Source organism: Lolium rigidum, chromosome 7 (genome assembly GCF_022539505.1).
Source record: "Lolium rigidum isolate FL_2022 chromosome 7, APGP_CSIRO_Lrig_0.1, whole genome shotgun sequence".
Taxonomy (NCBI): Eukaryota; Viridiplantae; Streptophyta; class Magnoliopsida; order Poales; family Poaceae; genus Lolium; species Lolium rigidum.
The window spans coordinates 163,875,228-163,892,278 of NC_061514.1; the positions used below are offsets into that span (position 1 = coordinate 163,875,228).

At 44.8% G+C, this 17,051-nt stretch overlaps 2 protein-coding genes and 1 long non-coding RNA gene across 7 annotated transcripts; 1 reads left to right on the top strand and 2 right to left on the bottom strand.

Annotated features, from left to right (window-relative positions):
• Positions 1–393: 393 nt before the first annotated feature.
• On the bottom strand, positions 394–2,590 carry LOC124677041. 2 transcript variants are annotated; one of them, XR_006993924.1, is made up of 4 exons: positions 2,412–2,590; positions 1,026–1,138; positions 751–927; positions 394–657 (listed from the first exon to the last, which is right to left on the bottom strand). It is a non-coding gene; the product is annotated as an uncharacterized LOC124677041 (long non-coding RNA). The 2 variants fall into 2 exon arrangements; XR_006993923.1 differs by having other exon boundaries at positions 1,026–2,590.
• Positions 2,591–3,141: 551 nt separating this feature from the next.
• Positions 3,142–6,401, top strand: LOC124672223 (pentatricopeptide repeat-containing protein At2g13600-like). The gene is made up of 2 exons (XM_047208492.1): positions 3,142–5,481; positions 5,781–6,401. Exon 1 carries the CDS (start codon positions 3,142–3,144, stop codon positions 5,320–5,322), a length of 2,181 nt encoding a protein of 726 aa, XP_047064448.1. The 3' UTR covers positions 5,323–5,481; positions 5,781–6,401.
• On the bottom strand, positions 5,818–7,251 carry LOC124674599 (probable aldo-keto reductase 2). 4 transcript variants are annotated; one of them, XM_047210641.1, is made up of 5 exons: positions 7,027–7,251; positions 6,750–6,953; positions 6,485–6,657; positions 6,282–6,351; positions 5,818–6,162 (listed from the first exon to the last, which is right to left on the bottom strand). In XM_047210641.1, exons 1-5 carry the CDS (start codon positions 7,249–7,251, stop codon positions 5,821–5,823), a joined length of 1,014 nt encoding a protein of 337 aa, XP_047066597.1. In that variant the 3' UTR covers positions 5,818–5,820. The 4 variants fall into 4 exon arrangements, with proteins under 4 accessions (XP_047066597.1, XP_047066596.1, XP_047066595.1 ...); XM_047210640.1 differs by having other exon boundaries at positions 6,249–6,351; XM_047210639.1 differs by having other exon boundaries at positions 5,818–6,201; positions 6,249–6,351.
• Between the last annotated feature and the right edge of the window lie 9,800 nt (positions 7,252–17,051).

Sequence of the window (17,051 nt, forward strand, 5' to 3'; positions counted from 1 at the left end):
AAAATAATAAGAAGCCCAAACAAGTTTCAAGCGGGAGCAATGCAGAAAGAGTTAATAAAGTTGTTCTTGAAGAACGGAATACAATTTGATTGTCTAGATATTTGAGATGTAATATTCAACACTTTGTATGATGAGAAGACATACAATGTTTTTTCTTTGACATTGAAAGACACTTTGTTTGGATATTTGAGATTTCAATACCTTGTTTCCCGCTCTTGTGCTTCATCATTAAAACCTCTTCATGCTATATGTACTGCAAACATCTGATATGTTAGTATCATAGGCAAACATTTTAAAAAAAGCTTGTGCATTGGCCATAATCAGAATTAAAAAATTAAAAAAACATATACAATACTTCTGAAGAAATTATAAAGAAATGTGCAAAACATAGCATACACATTGATTCGGAATCATCCATTCTGTATGCAAAATCATAGTTACGCAAACATCTGCAGTATCTTACAGTGAAAAAATAGAACTATATTTGCTTCTAGCTTTACGTACATTACAAGTTTGGGCTTTTGACAACCCTCATATACATCGGTAACAAAAATACTAAGCAAATAAATCCCCTGGCACCCCTCAGCCCACACCTCGTCTGGTGATCAAAGAACATCGCGTTTTGGACTTGTAATCTTGATCTCTTAACATTCCAACCTGTGCCGTAAAAATAAAAGGTTAACAATTTTAACCCAGCTTGAAAAAAAAAGAACTAGGGTGCTAGCAAAAGGAAAAGGAAAAGATACATACATCACCAAAGTATTCCGATACAATAGTTATCTCTATGGTATTAAAATTGCTGAAGTAAATTCGTTGGCATATTTGATCCTCAGGTTTATGATGTCGGCTTGAGGAAATGCATTCTACATTTGAGCTCTTGGATCATGGATTTCCATGAACTTCATCATGAACACACCACAATCATCACTGGTGTTTTCAGAGAACATAAAAAAAAAGGTCAGCCAAAAAAAAAGCAAATTTGTAAGAAAATGCCAGATCAAACTAGAAAAGAGGAGGACATGCACCTGTTGTTCTGTTTTGGAACAGCTGGATATCTTGTTTGGTATTCACCAAAGTCTATTTGGTAAGACATGTGAGGAGTTACAAGAATATTCCACAGGGTAACGAAGTTTTGAATCTATTATGAAAAGAAAATAGATCAATGTATATTAATTGAATCAAAGAATCAACCAGCTGTACATTTATATCCAAATAAAATAACAGTTACAATGTGTATGTGTATACAGTGTGTTTACATTTGCATATACACTATATATAATATTCATAACCAATTGTATACACTATATATAATATGCACTAAGAATATACACTGCATATACACTATGTAAATACACTATGCATATACACTATGTAAATACACTATATACTATGCATATACACTATATATACTATGCATATACACTATACGCAGTGTATATGCGGAAGGAAAACAACAGGTGGACAACATTGTCTGACACACTGGCTAACAACCAACCCGTGCAGATCATGAAAATCTCTGAAAAAGTACTAGAAATGCATACAAACAACTGGGTTTGCTGCCTGAAAAATCGTCCACCTCGTGAAACAACTAGCAGCAGGAAAACATACACACTGCATCTACAAATTGTGTGTACACACACGGCATCTACGGTTGTATCTACACTATGAAACTGGATTTGCCCCTGGGGAATGCATATACACAGAACACAAAGGCATATACACATAGCATATATACATCCAAAATCAACAAATAAACACTCAACCCACACTGCATTTACATCCAAAATCACTCTGTATATACACTGCATTTAGGCATTTACATTTCAATTACCTCTAGGTAAAAGCAAAAAAGCTCCAGATCACTCCACACACTGACACACACAACACAGAGTAGTTGCACTAGCATTTTCAGACATTTTGAATACCCCTGCACTTGGCATGATACTGCATATCCAATGAAGAAAATCATAGCTACCCCAATGTATATACACTGCATTTTGAATACCCCTACTCGAATTACACTGCTGCAACTGGAAATTACTACATCACGCTGCTGCAAACAAAAACAACGAAAACACATATCCACGGCATCCACTGTGGTGTACATGCACCCCTATCTTCAGCTTCTCCACATCTCTAGAATGCTCAGTTACAAAAACGAGCGGGGGCATAGGGCTACTACACACAACAAGCAACAAGGGAGCAACAAACATCTAAAAAACTCCACGAATTCGTCCCGCTTCTACTAAATTTGTCACGCTCATGAACGAAAGCATGAACAAAATCACAGATCCACAAAAAATCCGCCTACTCGAACATCACCAAAACAATAGAAGGCTATACGCAGGTCTCAGTCCGCTCACGGAGTTATTCTTCACCACCAGCAATGGAAGAACAACAAGCTTATGTACCAAAGGATCCGAGCTCGAATAGCGACGACAGAGAAGCTCCGAGACCCCACGACGACCGCCCCCAGCATGCGGAAGGGCGCAGCGAACTGCGCTCGACCGCGGCGCACGGTCTCCTCTCCGACCGACGACTACAGGCGGCGATTTCTTCTCTTCTTCCCCCGCTTCTCTGCCTCTTTGGTGTTCCTCTCGTGCTGGATTTGGGTTCGGACGAGAAAAAATGTGAAGGAAAAAGACAGTTGCCGGTGTGGGTCGCACGAATGAAAAAACCGGGGGAAAACCAGGAAAGAGAAAACCAGGAACGACAAAAAGCCGGTAAAACACGCGTGACTTGACAACCGTGCAATTTCTTCCGTGATTAGAATCACACGTTAGAAAATTCGAGTGATGCCGAAATATAAAACAACAGAGTGATATATAGCAAAAGTGATAAAATATTGAGCAGTTTTCTTAAGACAGAGAAAGTACATCCGTACCTAGAAAATACACCGATTGCATTATGCTTTTGACAAATTCTAAATTCGCAAGCATCGTCGTGTTCACGAGAAACTAGTCAAACAAGCCGTGTCCGCCCTGAGCGGCGCCGGCCGGCCGCTCGACAGATTCCTTGGCCGGCTACTTGCGGTCATCACCTCAGCGTCACCCTCTTCCGCCACTGCTTAGCCACCAGCACACCGGCGTCTCGCCGCCTCGCCGCCACGCAGCCCCCTTCCGGCCTCCGCGGGACTACTGCATGCTCTCCAGGTCCAGACCTTCCGCCTTCTGGAAACCAAGACCACCAGCCACCCACGCAAGAAGGCTCTCGCCGCGGCACTCGTCGACGCAGCCCCACGAAGATGCATCCATCCCGGCGCAGAACATGCGGCTCACTGCTCTGCTCAGCTGCGGCGACACCGCGGCCGCCCGCAGGCTGTTCGATGATATGCCGAGCCGGACCGTGGTCACCTGGAACGCGATGGTCGCGGGCCACGCGAGGCGCGGGAACACACTTGACGCGCTGGAGGTAGCCACACAGATGCACCGCTCGGGGGTGAGCCCGAGCGAGGCCACCTACGCGCCGGTGCTCGGCGCCTGTGCCCGCGGTCGCCACCTTCGCTTCGGGGCACAGGTGCACTGTCAGGTGGTGAAGTCTGGGTCTGAGAACCTGGAGGTCGTTGGGGCCTCCCTTCTCGACTTCTACTCCTCGTGTTTCGACCTGCGCGCGTCACGCATGCTCTTCGACTCCCTGCATCCGAGGAACGAGCTACTGTGGAGCCCGATGGTCGTCGCGCTCGTGAGGTTCAACCTGCCGAGTGACGCGCTGGAGCTTCTTGAGCGGATGCCTGCGCCTCGTGACGTGTTTGCGTGGACCGCTGTTATATCGGGCCATGCACGGGGAGCAGGTGAGCTCTGCCGCAAAGCGATCTGGTTGTTTGTGCAGATGTTGGCGGATGATGGCGTCATGCCGAATGAGTTCACTTTCGACAGTGTTTTGAGGGCCTGTGTGAAGATGGGAACGTTGGATTTCGGGAGATCTGTTCATGGCTGTTTGGTTCGAAGTGGGTTTGAGTCCGAGAAGTTAATCACCAGTGCTCTTGTGGATCTCTACTGCAGTTCTGATGCCGTGGGTGATGCCTTGCTGGTTTACAGTGACCTGGAAATGCCGTCCTTGATCACGTCCAATACATTAATTGCGGGGCTTATAGCAGTGCGCAGGACGGAGGAAGCAAAGATAGTTTTCTCGCAGATGCCAGAGCACGATTCAGGTTCCTACAATCTGATGATTAAACTGTATGGTATTGAAGGGAGGCTTGAGCATTGTCAGAGGATGTTTGAAAAGATGCCTCGGAGAAATATCGTGACCTTGAACTCCATGATGTCAGTTCTTCTCCAGAATGGAAAGTTAGAGGAGGGGCTGAAGCTGTTTGAGCAGATAAAGGATGAAAGAAACACGATAACATGGAATTCGATGATTTCTGGTTACATTCAAAATGACCATTCTTCAGAAGCTCTAAAACTATTTGTGGTCATGTGCCGATTATCCATTGCATGCAGCTCGTCAACATTCCCTGCTCTATTGCAGGCCTGTGCTACTGTTGGAACCATTGAGCAAGGGAAAATGGTTCATGCTCACCTCTGCAAGACCCCATTCGAGTCCAATGGCTATGTTGGGACAGCTCTTGTAGATATGTACATGAAATGTGGGTGTGTCGGTGATGCACGAAGCGCATTTTGTCGCATCACGTCGCCAAATGTTGCTTCTTGGACATCACTCATTAATGGGCTTGCACAGAATGGTCAATGGCTGGAAGCTATAGTTGAATTTGGGAGGATGCTGAAGCAGGATGTCAATCCCAATGAGATCACTTTTTTGGGCCTCCTTATGGCCAGTGCTCGTGCTTGTTTAGTTAATAAGGGGATGAGGTTCTTCCACTCCATGGAAAGCTATGGACTAGTTCCCACTGTGGAGCATTATACCTGTGTTGTTGATCTTCTCGGTCGGACCGGAAGTATCAGGGAAGCTGAGAAGTTCATCTCTGAAATGCCTGTACCAGCAGATGGGGTGGTATGGGGAGCCCTACTCACTGCCTGCTGGTATTCAATGGACTTGGAGATGGGTGAAAAAGTTACTGAAAAGTTGCTTTGCCTGGGCACGAAGCATGTATCTGCTTATGTTGCTATGTCTAATATCTATGCTAAATTGGGGAAGTGGGATGATGTTGTGAAGGTAAGAACAAGATTGAGGAATCTTGACGTGAAGAAGGAACCAGGGTGCAGTTGGATTGAGCTAAAAGATGTAGTTCATGTATTCCTCGTGGAAGACCGGAATCATCCAGAGAGAGATGATATATACTTGATGCTAGAAGATTTAGTTTCTAATATATCCTTGCTCTCTGAACCTGATGAGCCTGAATTGTTACTCCTCTTCAGTTGATGAAAAAAATGATAGGTCCTGCTGAGGATTTGTGTTCGTGCATTTGTGTGAGCCAATTTGGATGGCCAAGTGTTTTCTTTTGCACGGATAAAATTGGCAGTCTCCTTGAATCCTCATGGCTGACAACATTGCTACTGGTTTATGATTTTCTGAATGCAGGTACCTTATCTGTTAATGAAGGATTTAAAGTACGTCTTTTATAGTATCACACAATGCATAAGCTACTCAAGGGGACATAATAATCAGTAAGGTTAATGGATTATGAAACGAAACTGCGTACAGTTCGTGCATGTTATGTAGTGGTTTTATTGTAGTGCATGTCATCATTTCATAAGTAGGATCTTCATGTTAATTACACCAAGTATATTGTCTTCCACTTCCATTAGCTCAATACTTCTTATATGATTAACAGACTTCTTATTGAATCATTTTAATCATGTGCAACTGTCCTGAACCAGGGGCACAAACCGTCCACATATCAGAACCCATAAGGAATATCTAAGTGGCTTTCCATGATGACAAGGGAGGGGTCTCAGAGTCCTTCCAGGTGTTGGGGTGAATGTTGAGGTAGCGATCACCGTGCACAACATCCATGGCGGCAAATGACTCGAGCTCTGCCATGTCTTCGGGTGTGAGCTTCACAGACAAAGCTCTCACGTTCTGGTTGAAATTCTCAATTTTTGTGGTGCCAGGTATGGGGCACACATCGTCTCCCTGGTGGTGAACCCAGGCCAGCGCGAGCTGCGAGGGCGTGCATCCTTTCCTGGCAGCCATCTCGCTCACATGCTCGAATATGGCAGCGTTCTTCTCCATGTTCTCGGGTTGAAATCGTGGTAGATACTGGCAATGCATCGAGATATTTGTTAGAAAAGAAGTAAGCTAGCTAGCGGCATGTAGGGTGATCATGGGTAGAGCTCTTCATTCACCTTGCGAAAATCGTTGTCTGTTAATGTGTCCACCAGTTTAGGTCCAGTGGATAGGAACCCTCTACCCAGTGGACTGTATGCCACAATTCCAATGCCAAGTTCTCTGAGAAGGAAAACAATTAAGAAGTTGTTCGTAGAATCACACACAGCAGGAGGAACAGTTTGATATGTATTGTGAAATTATTCTTGGAAAGAAAAAAATGGGGACAAGGTTAGGTAGATATTGTTGCAAATACCTGCAAGTGGGGATTATATCTTCTTCAACGTCTCTTGACCAGAGGGACCACTCGAGCTGGATGGCAGTAATAGGATGAACTGCGTGTGCCCTCCTGATCGTGGACGCCGATGCTTCAGATAGCCCGACGTATTTTACCTTGCCTTCTTCGACTAGTTTCTTGATCTCACCCATCTGCCGACGGAAGTCAAGATATCAGGCACGTCAGTGTCTTCGACGATGAAGTTCTCAATGTTTAAATGACGTGAACATAAGTAGGTTCTGACCGTGATCTCGACGGGGACATCCTTGTCAATACGAATCTGATAGTAGAGGTCGATGCAGTCGACACCAAGCCGGGCGAGGCTGGCCTCGCATGCCGCCCGCACGTACGCTGGGTCCCCGCGGACATCCCAGCTGCCGTCGGCTAAGACGAGAGCGCCGAACTTGGTGGCCAGCTCCACCTTCTTCCTCACGCCGTCTTGCAGCGCCTGCCATTACATGGAACCCCCTTGAGCGCACATTCATATACTCAGAAAAGAATCCAATCGAGAACCGACCGACCTTGCCGATTAGGATCTCGTTGGTGTGAGGCCCGTAGACGTCGGCTGTGTCGAGCAAGGTGACGCCGGCGGCAATCGCGTGTTGAAGGAGCGCGATCAAGTCCTGCTCGGGCTTGAGCTCGCCGTAGGCGACTGACATGCCCATGCAGCCGAGGCCCTGCGCCGAGACCTCCAGCCCCTGCGAGCCCAGCTTCATGCGAGGCACAACCACCGGAGCAGTAGCCATGGCGTCTGTGATGACTGATGATAATGATTTGTGTGTGTTCAGTGCATCGCCCAAGTGCTATTTGTAGTGAGGTACTGGCGGAGTACAACGCTCTTAAAATACAAAAACATACACGCAGTACTGCCACGCATACGGTGGAGAGGCGTCATGAAGTCGCAGTACGATATTATAACTGGGAATAAAAAAGAGCTCTCTCATGCCATCATCGGTTTTAGCCGTCGGGTAACGTCACTGCGTACAGAACTTTCTTCGCTCAACGGGTGTCACACTGACTGACAGAACTTTCTCTAGTCTCTTTTGACCTCATTTCTATGATTCTATCATCTATTTTGATCATGAATTCATAAGAGCGTCTCCACCGGTGCCTCCCAAATAGGCGTCGGCAGGAGCATCGGCACAGCCGTATGGAGGGCGTCGGCACAACATCCTCTATTTGGAGATGTTGTTTTCACACCGGCGCCCCCCATACGATGTCCGGTTCGTATTTTTTAAGCAAAAATTTGGTGCCGACATTTTCGATCCCTTTGCATAGGGATCATTTCGGAAGTGCCTGCGTTTTTATGGACTTCAGAACATGCCGGTGCTTTTTAGGGAGCGACGATGTGAACGCTTTCTCTTACTAGGATCCCAATAGAGTTATTGGGATCTCTAGATACTCTAACAATATACTTGTACGTGCTCAAAGTCAAGTTTTCTGTAATACTCCGTAGTAAAATGTGAGATGTATACCATGTGTGCACGTTACTTACCAAGTCCATCGCAAAATATAAAAGAAAACAAGTCTGCCAGTCAATTCGTTTGTTCAACTGGATCCATAAAATAGCTGCACTTGGTAATATTAATGCACTCATCTACTTACTACACAATTATGCAGGCCGGTTGTGTTTGTCCAGAGTCTCACTACTAGTCAATGGATCGGCGTCACTACCAAAAAAACAAAGTAGGCATGCCAGCCAATTAGTAATTCTTGACCTTTTTCTTAACCCAAAATCTATTTTGTGCCGGGGCTTTACGTTGTCTTAAACAGTAGTCACATGTCTACACAATCAGATGTGATTAGACTAGTCAAACACTGCTTTCTAGTGGCAGCCACTAAATCCCGTGAGCCCAACTTCATGCGCGGCCCAACTACTGGTGCAGCACATACCACATGAATCAAGATCAAGTTAGAAACAGGTTTTATGTAAGATTATTTTTTCTCTTTCGTGCATCAACTGAGTTGAGTATATTTCAGCGTGCGTGCATCTTCCAATGCGCGACGGTTTGGTCGGCACCTCCTCTCCCAGCGCCTATAGTGCCAAAAAAAGAAAGAAAGAATTGAGCCCTTCGCAGACACGCGCTATAGAATTAAGAGGACGAAACAAGAATTTTCCAAATTTATAGAATCCTTTTGTAGACAGATTTACATGATTTCTCTCCCAACATCATATGTATGCCATTTTGCATCGGCTTGCCATATAAAAGTTGGCTAAGTGTCCCCATGTATATTTTAATTGTATCTATCTCACTATTTACTAATTTAAATGTTCTGCATATATCTATAAAATGCATGCATCGTGTTCCCAAATTAATTTTAAAAATGGGTAAAACTAGAAAAACTAAACGGAAGATTACACTACATGATTTTGTATATATTTAAGGAAAATTTTAAAATTATTGAAATAATTTAAAAATGATAGGCCGGCCAATGTGCTAGTTATATATACAAACATATGTCCAAACATGCTGCTCTTTTCATTTCAGTTATCTAATTTGTATTTTTTCGATAAAGGGTGCTTTATTACTTAAAAAATTAAGCATTACACCCATCATCTGCATAATTAAGATGCACACAGCCATTCAAGATGTGCAAAGTAAAATGCAAACACGCAGAAAGCCGACAAAAATGGTTCACAATGATAGATGGTAAACTAGAATGAGGAGCTGCTATCCCGTGATTATGCAGCCACCAATGTTGGTTAATAAAGTCTTTCGTCGTATCCTCCAACTGTGTAGACACCTTCGTAAAGAGTCGCGATCCACTGTGCGCTGAAGCGACGACCATGAACGACGCATAACTTTACACCGTAGATGACCTACATAAGAGAAGAATTGTTATCATTAAAAACTTTGCCATTCTACATAGCCATAGCGACCATAAGACGGCAATCGATATCACTCCCACCCCTGATAAGTAACTTTAACCTAGAAGCAACTCCATTTATCCAATTGCCAAATATATTTGCAACGCTTCGTGGTGGATATAAGGTAGAACCTATCTGAATGATTGACCAGATAAACCTAGCAAACCGACACCGTAAGAAAAAATGTGTTTGATTATCTCATCTTTAAGACAAAAAATACATTTCATACATCCATGCCAGTTGTGTTTGGCAAGGTTATCTTTAGTAAGAATAACAGCGTGTCTGAGATACCCTGCAAAAAACCCTAGTTTTCAATATTATCTTTATCTTCCAAATGGATTTATTATTAAGTACTAGTTGAATGGGTTTGATTAAAGCTTTGTACATGGATCTTACCGAGACAACACCGTTCTTGCTAAGGCCCCAACCGAATTCATCGAACCCCTGTATCAGCTTGACTGAAACTAACCGTTGAAGCAGCTCATTCCAAGATGCCAACCGTGGTCCAATGAGATCACGCCTGGATGTCATAGATGGTGCGGATTTTTCCATCACCTTTGCTAAGGTATCACATTTATGCCGTACAATATTATACAAAGCTGAATATTGTTCTCGAAGGGTGGTTTCTCCCAACCATTTATCCTCCCAGTATCTTATCTCCGACCCATACCTGATGGAGGAAGAACCATATTGGAAAAGTGCCCTTTTGTTGCCATAATGCCAACCCAAACATGAGAATCATCAAATTTTCATATTACCCGAGAAATCACTTTTGTGCCAACATACTTTATCCGCAACAGATTTTTCCAGACACCATCCTCAGTTAACAACCTAGCTAACCATTTCCCAAGCAAGCCTTTGTTTTTAACATCGAGATCATGGACACCAAGTCCACCTGGATCTCTTAGACGACAAGTAACACTCCATTTTGTCAGAAGAATCTAGATCGGAAATAATCCAATGAAAGGACATGGATGCCGCCTTGAGGGGTGAATAGGCGGTTTGAAACTTTTACGATTATGGCTTAACAAATATGAAATAAAACTAGATTTTAATTTTCCAATCATAAATCCTATATAACTAGGGTTCACCTATGTGCACCAACAACTTATGCTAAGCCCACAAGTGACTATGTGATAGCAAGATATATAACTTCAAGCACGAAGGCTATCACAAAGTAAAGTGCATAAGTAAAGAGCTCCGGTATATGAATAACCGAGGTGATGCGGAGACAACGATGTATCCCAAAGTTCACACTCTTGCGAGTGCCACTCTCTAGCTTTTAATTTTCTAATCATAAATCCTATATAACTAGGGTTCACCTATGTGCACCAACAACTTATTTTTAGAAAATACAAGTAACTATGTGATAACAAGATATATAACTTCAAGCATGAAGGATATCACAAAGTAAAGTGCATACGTAAAGAGCTTGGGTATACGAATAACCGAGGTGACGCGGAGACAACGATGTATCCCGAAGTTCACACTCTTGCGAGTGCCACTCTCTGTTGGAGAGGTGTCGAGGACATGTCACTCCAAACGCCATGAAGGCCTCACCATATTCTCCTCAAGAATTCCAACCAAAAGGGATGTCCTCAATCCACTATGGAACCTTGATGGTGGTCACCGAACCCGCACAAAGCTTGGGGCTATCTCCACAACTTCATTGGAGGCTCCAAATAAATTGCCACAACGGCTTTGCATTTGAAGAATCTCCACAACTTAACTGGATTCCCCAAAAACACCACAAAGACCACTAAGTCGTCTAGGGTCTAAAGACCCAAGAGGAACAAGCTCCCGAAGTGAATATCTCACTAACTTTCACCTCCACATATCACCGCAGAGAAGTCAAACTGATGCACCAAATGCAATGGCAGGAACACCAAAAAGATGGTCAAGTCCTTCGCCCTCAAATTCTAACAAAGCTACTAAAGCTATTGGGGGAATAAGAGAGGAAGAACAAAAGAAGAGAAACACCAAATTTATCTCCAAGATCCAGATCTAGGGATTCCCTCACAAAGAGGGGGATTTGGTTGGTGAAAATATGGATCTAGATCTCCTCTCTCTTTTCCTCAAATCTGAGCAAGCACTAGTAACATATGGGTCTTCAATGATGGTGTGATACTAACGGTTTGGAAATCCATCAGCGATTGTCTTTTTCTATGACGATAGGGCGTTTTCGCTTCACAGATGGCGATTTAGGCCGCTCGGCCCGAAAAATTAGTGACAGGCGAGGTCTAAACGTCAACGATTGTGCAGAAATGAGCGTCGCGGGTGGTTGGCGGCCCGAACTGCTGAGTCAGCAGGGGGCGCGCATCACAACAACTGGGCTTCGGGACGGTGGACACATCTGACCCACACTCTGCATGCTCCTGTTCACGTACTTTTATGTCTGCCTGCACAACAGTCCAAGGCCTGCAGCACTGGGACCCATATTTGTACGGGGAGACAACCACTGTCTGCACACATGTACCTGGCCTGCAACACTCGGGCCCGCATGTTAGGTGCCGACACGACCCACCTGCGTGGGGCCGCCCGTTCCGACAGCCTCCCAGCATGCGAAGTGGACCAAACTGTCAGTACTACCAACATGGGTTCCACATGTTAGTTTCCTTGCCAAAAAAAATCCGCACGTGCCAGCACAAGTGTCTGCCTGCCGTCAATTCTGGACGCATGGCCCCGCAGGTCAGAGCTTGCTGGGCCTACATAATATGTCGGGCCTACCTAGGTCCCAGGTTCCATTCCCGTCGGGCCCACATGGAGATGTGGCGTGGCCCGCATGTCAGAGCGTCGGTGGGCCCGCTTGTCAGAGATTGGTGGCCCCCACTTGTCAGGTAGATACGTCCTTCCTACATAGCTTGGTCGGCCGCCCGTTCTGACAGCCTCCCAGCCAGCGAAGTGGACCAGTCCTGTCAATGGGACCAACCAGGGTTCCACATGTCAGTTTCATTGCCATTTTTTCGCACGTGCGATCAAAAGTTTGTTACGCATCCAGGTGTCTTTGGGCCAAATTGGGTGAGTAAAGTCAAAGGCCTATTTAGTAGGTTCCAAACAATCCTACAGAGGAGCCCAGCTTATATCCAAAGCTAGACTGGGGGCCTAGACCAATTCTTAGAAATTTATATTCCGGCCGAGATCGATTACCCATAGCTCCGCCGCTCCAGTTCGCCTCATGGGCTCTTTTTTATGTGCGGGTTTATATAACAGCCGGCCTGCCTTTGCCGGCACCCGAGCAGGGGTCACACATCACTCGTCTCGATCCAGAATGAGCAAGCTTGCTGCAGAACTGAAAAGGAGAAGTTGGCAAGTGCAGAGCTATCCAATGTTGCCAAGATCCAGAGGGATCAAATTAATCAGTTGACAACCAAGGCAAAGGAAATATTAGAAACGCAGGCTGCGATGTCGGCAAAAATTGAAAGGTTTCTCATGCTTAAGTAAAGGTAGACTGCATAACCCTGATAACGTGGTTCACACAGGTCGTGGTTTGCTCAACGCTGGAAATGTTTTTTGATGCTGCTGGAGCTGTTCTGGTCATGTTGAAGAGATATCTTGGTGCTACTGTGCACGCTGAACTCTGATCTGATGTTATTTCATAACTGTAATTATCTTAGTATGTAAATTATATTGCTGAATGTAATAATGTAGCGTTTTCAGTTTTAGCATGCTCTTGTGGGCATATTGGTTATATGAAAAATTAAGAAATTGAATTTTAATGGGTTGCATAAGAGACAATTTTAAACAGGCCGATCCATCAACTAACGGGCCCCAATGCCCATCAACTAACGGGCTCAAGGCCCACGATCAGAGGGATTCAAAGCCAACCAAATATAGGGCCTAAAGGCTCACAAATTGACGGGCCTAAAGGTCCATTAAATAATGGCCCAAGGCCCATAAGCTAACGGGTTCAAGACCAACCGACTAATGGGACGTAAGGCCCACCAACTAATGGGCCTCAAGGGCCATCAACCAACGGGCCTCAAGACCCATAAAAAATGGGCCTCAAGGCCCATCGCCTAACGGACCCCAAGGCCCATCGAGTAATGGGCTTCAAGGCCCATAAACTAATGGGCCCAAAGCCCATCGCCTAACGAGCCTCAAAGCCCATCGCCTAACGGGCCTCAAGGCCCACCGACTAACTAGCCCATCTCCTAATGGGCCTCAAGGCCCATTGCCTAACGGGCCTCAAGGCCCATGTCCTATCGGGCCCACCTGCTGTATGTTGCCACGTGTCATGAATCTAGTGGTACATTTGTGGCAACGATGTTAGTTTATTTTAGAGCAGATGCTGCCACGTGTCCTCTACGGGGCAAGCCACTGCATTGCTGAGAATATGCTAGGCGACAAAACAATATCACACGACCGTAATAATGGCCCAATCATTGGCCTGACACACCGGTCGGGTACATGGGAACTGCCCGACAAGGTGTAAGTCCATCACAACCGTCCGGGCCGGTTGGGCTTTGGGCTTGGACCTACCCGTCATGGATCTGTGACGCACTTTCCTAACCGTCAGTCTGGCCATCTGTGATGCAAGATCCGCCACGGTCCTGCAAACCGTCAGGATGAGGCCCCTGTGACGGATTTTGCACATTCGCCGACGAACTAAAATCGTTATAGAAGCCTCATATGTTACTAGTGAAGAATCGTGGAGGGATTGAGGGAGGGGAATCTCTCATATGTTTAAAAATGGTGGAGATCTAGTGTGAGAGAGTGAGAGGAGGAAGAAGTGTACCAAAAAGAGAGAGAAGGCATAAAAGGGGGCACACAGATTTTCTGCCCGTTGGGCCAAATTCATCCTGGGTCGAAACTACCGTTGGCAGTCTACGGTACTGCCGCTCTAACTCAACGAACAGCAGCATGGAAGCAATCTAGTGGGCGAGCCGGTCAACCCCCCTCCCTTTTCCTTTTCAACCCAAATAAAGGCAATCTTATAAACGCAATAACTCGAGAAAGGAAATTCCAAATGGAATGAAGCCAATGTTAATGTAAAGAGGACGACAAGAGCTACCCAACAAATATGGAAATAAGTGAGGGTGATTTTCTATGTATTTTCGAGGTGTAACTCCTCAAGGCGAGAAACCGAGAAAATCACAGAACACGAAAACTCAAGTGATACATGCCAAATCCATTTACGATGAACTAGAGCTTGTCATGGAAAAACCACAAGCTCTATAACACCAGATGGATAAGATCCAAATAACAAACGAAAAAGATGATGCAGCGATGCAACGGTTTGAGCTCACTTCGAATGATACGATCGAGTTACTCACTCAAGAGCCCTCTTGATAGTACGGTCACTATCCTATAAACTGGTCTCCCAACTAAACCACGACACCGGTAAGAAATAAAACCTATCAAGAGCAAACCTTAACCTTGTGCATTCCACTTGAGCTCGATGATGACGATATTTATCGCAAAAATATGGAACACCTTTCTTCATTGTGATTGCTTGATGAAGTCTTGCGGTTTGCTGCACCATACTCCATTATGGGGAGCTTCTTCTTCAGTGCATCTTCGCATATCTATGTACACCATATGAATGACAAGGCTCAAGCAAATGACCTCTATTTTGGTTGGCTCATCTCGAACTTGCACCTCATTTCTTCTTATTGTAACCTTAAAGCCAACATATGGTTCTAGCATTGCCTATGGACAGATCCTACAAGTATAACTCAATGCAACCATTAGCCATAGGGATTTCCATTAATTATCAAAACCACACATGGGGCTCCAATCTATGAAAAACTCCTTTAGGTAGTAGGAAGAAGGAGATCATATGCAGTACCATATGTGAGAACTGAATTTATGAGTACTAATCTTCCACCTATGGCCAGAAATAGTAATTTTCCTTTCCAACTACTAAGGTGTTTCTGCAATCTTTCCTCCAAGAGTTTCCATTCAGCAAGCGTGAGTCTCCGATGATGAATCAGAATGCCTATATAACTGATTGGAAAGCTGACCAACCCACATCCGAAAAGTTCGTCATATAAATTATCATTGTCCTCGCCAAAATAGAACAATTCACTCCTATAGAAATTTATCTTAAGCTAGACCTGATAATTGCTCGAAAGCTGATAATATTAATTTCAGATTTCTCGCCTTTTCCAGGTCATGTTCCATAAAGAGGATATATAGTCCACCATCAACTACGTGGGGAACCACTCCTTCAATTTGACCATTATTTTTAGCATGCTTAATAATAATGGCCAGCATATCCACCACGGTGTTAAATAACATGGGAGATAGGGGATCACCTTGCCTTAGCTCTTTTTTGGTCTGGAAGTATCTACCAACGTCATCATTTCCCTTAATGGCAACACTTCCTTCAAAAATGAAGTTATTAATTAATGCGTGCCACTCCTTAGAGAAGCCTTTTATTCTAAGAGTTTGTTGCAAAAAAAGACCATTTGACCTTATCATTGGATTTTTCAAAGTCGATTTTGAGGAATACACCATTCAACTTTTTGCGATGTAAGTCATGGATTGTTTCATGCAAGGTTACTACACCGTCTAGGATATATCTACCTTGCATAAAAAAGTCTAGGATATATCATAAAAGCAGTCTAAGTGGGTCGCACCACATGATCAACAACCAAATTGAGTCTAATAGTGGCTACCTTAGTGAAATTTTAAAGCAAACATTAAGAAGGAATATTGGCAAGTACATATGTACTGTTGAATCCTTTCTGCGTCATTAATTTTTTGTAGTAGGATAATCTCCCCAAAATTTATGCGGAAAATCTCAAGTTGTTCAGCATGCAGTTAACCAAACAGCTCCAAGAAATCCTCTTTAATAGTGTCCACGAAGTTTTGGAAAAACTCCGCAAGAAAACCATCAGTTCCGTCTTTCTTATTGTGCTCCATTTGAAAACAGCTTTCTTAGTTTCCTGTTTTGAATAAGGAGTGGTAAGAATAGGGTTTCCTGAGGGGTGATGAGGACATCCCATCTATTGATACAACCGCTGTACCTACAGCTACACAAATACAAGGACCAATCACTCGAGATCGTGCCAAACAACTTAACTATCAGGTACTTTCGTTTCTTGGAACTATTTCTCACATACATGAGAATATGATGCTGCCTAAATCAAATATGTTTGTTACTCTTAGGGCATCTCCAATGTGGCGACCCATCCCGCGCCCGCGCGTCCGGATGGGTCCAGCCGGACAAAAATGTGGCCCAACGCGGGGAAGCACCGCAAAAGCGGACGGCCGCGGCATCCGGAACAACGCAAACCCAACCCAAATCTAGGCCGGGTTTGCGTGGCTGCGGATGGCACGCGGCGTCATCGCGTGTCCGCTTGGTCCGCGTGGCTGGCCCAGCTGTCGGTGCCCCAGTCCTATTAAATGTGGACTGGGGGAGGGGGATGATACGTCCAAAACGTATCTACTTTCCCGAACACTTTTGCTATTGTTTTGCCTCTAATTTGTGTATTTTGGATACAACTAACACGGACTAACGCTGTTTTCAGCAGAATTGCCCTGGTGTCTCGTTTTTGTGCAGAAACTCAACTTTCAGGAAAATCCCCGGGATTAATTTCAATGGGCCTTTTTTTATAGAAGAGTAACGGAGCCAGAAGACCAGAAGGAGGGGGGCCACGAGGCAGCCACCCCACCAGGCGGTGCGGCAGGCCCCTGGGCCGCGCCAGCCTATGGTGGCGGCGCCTCGGGCAG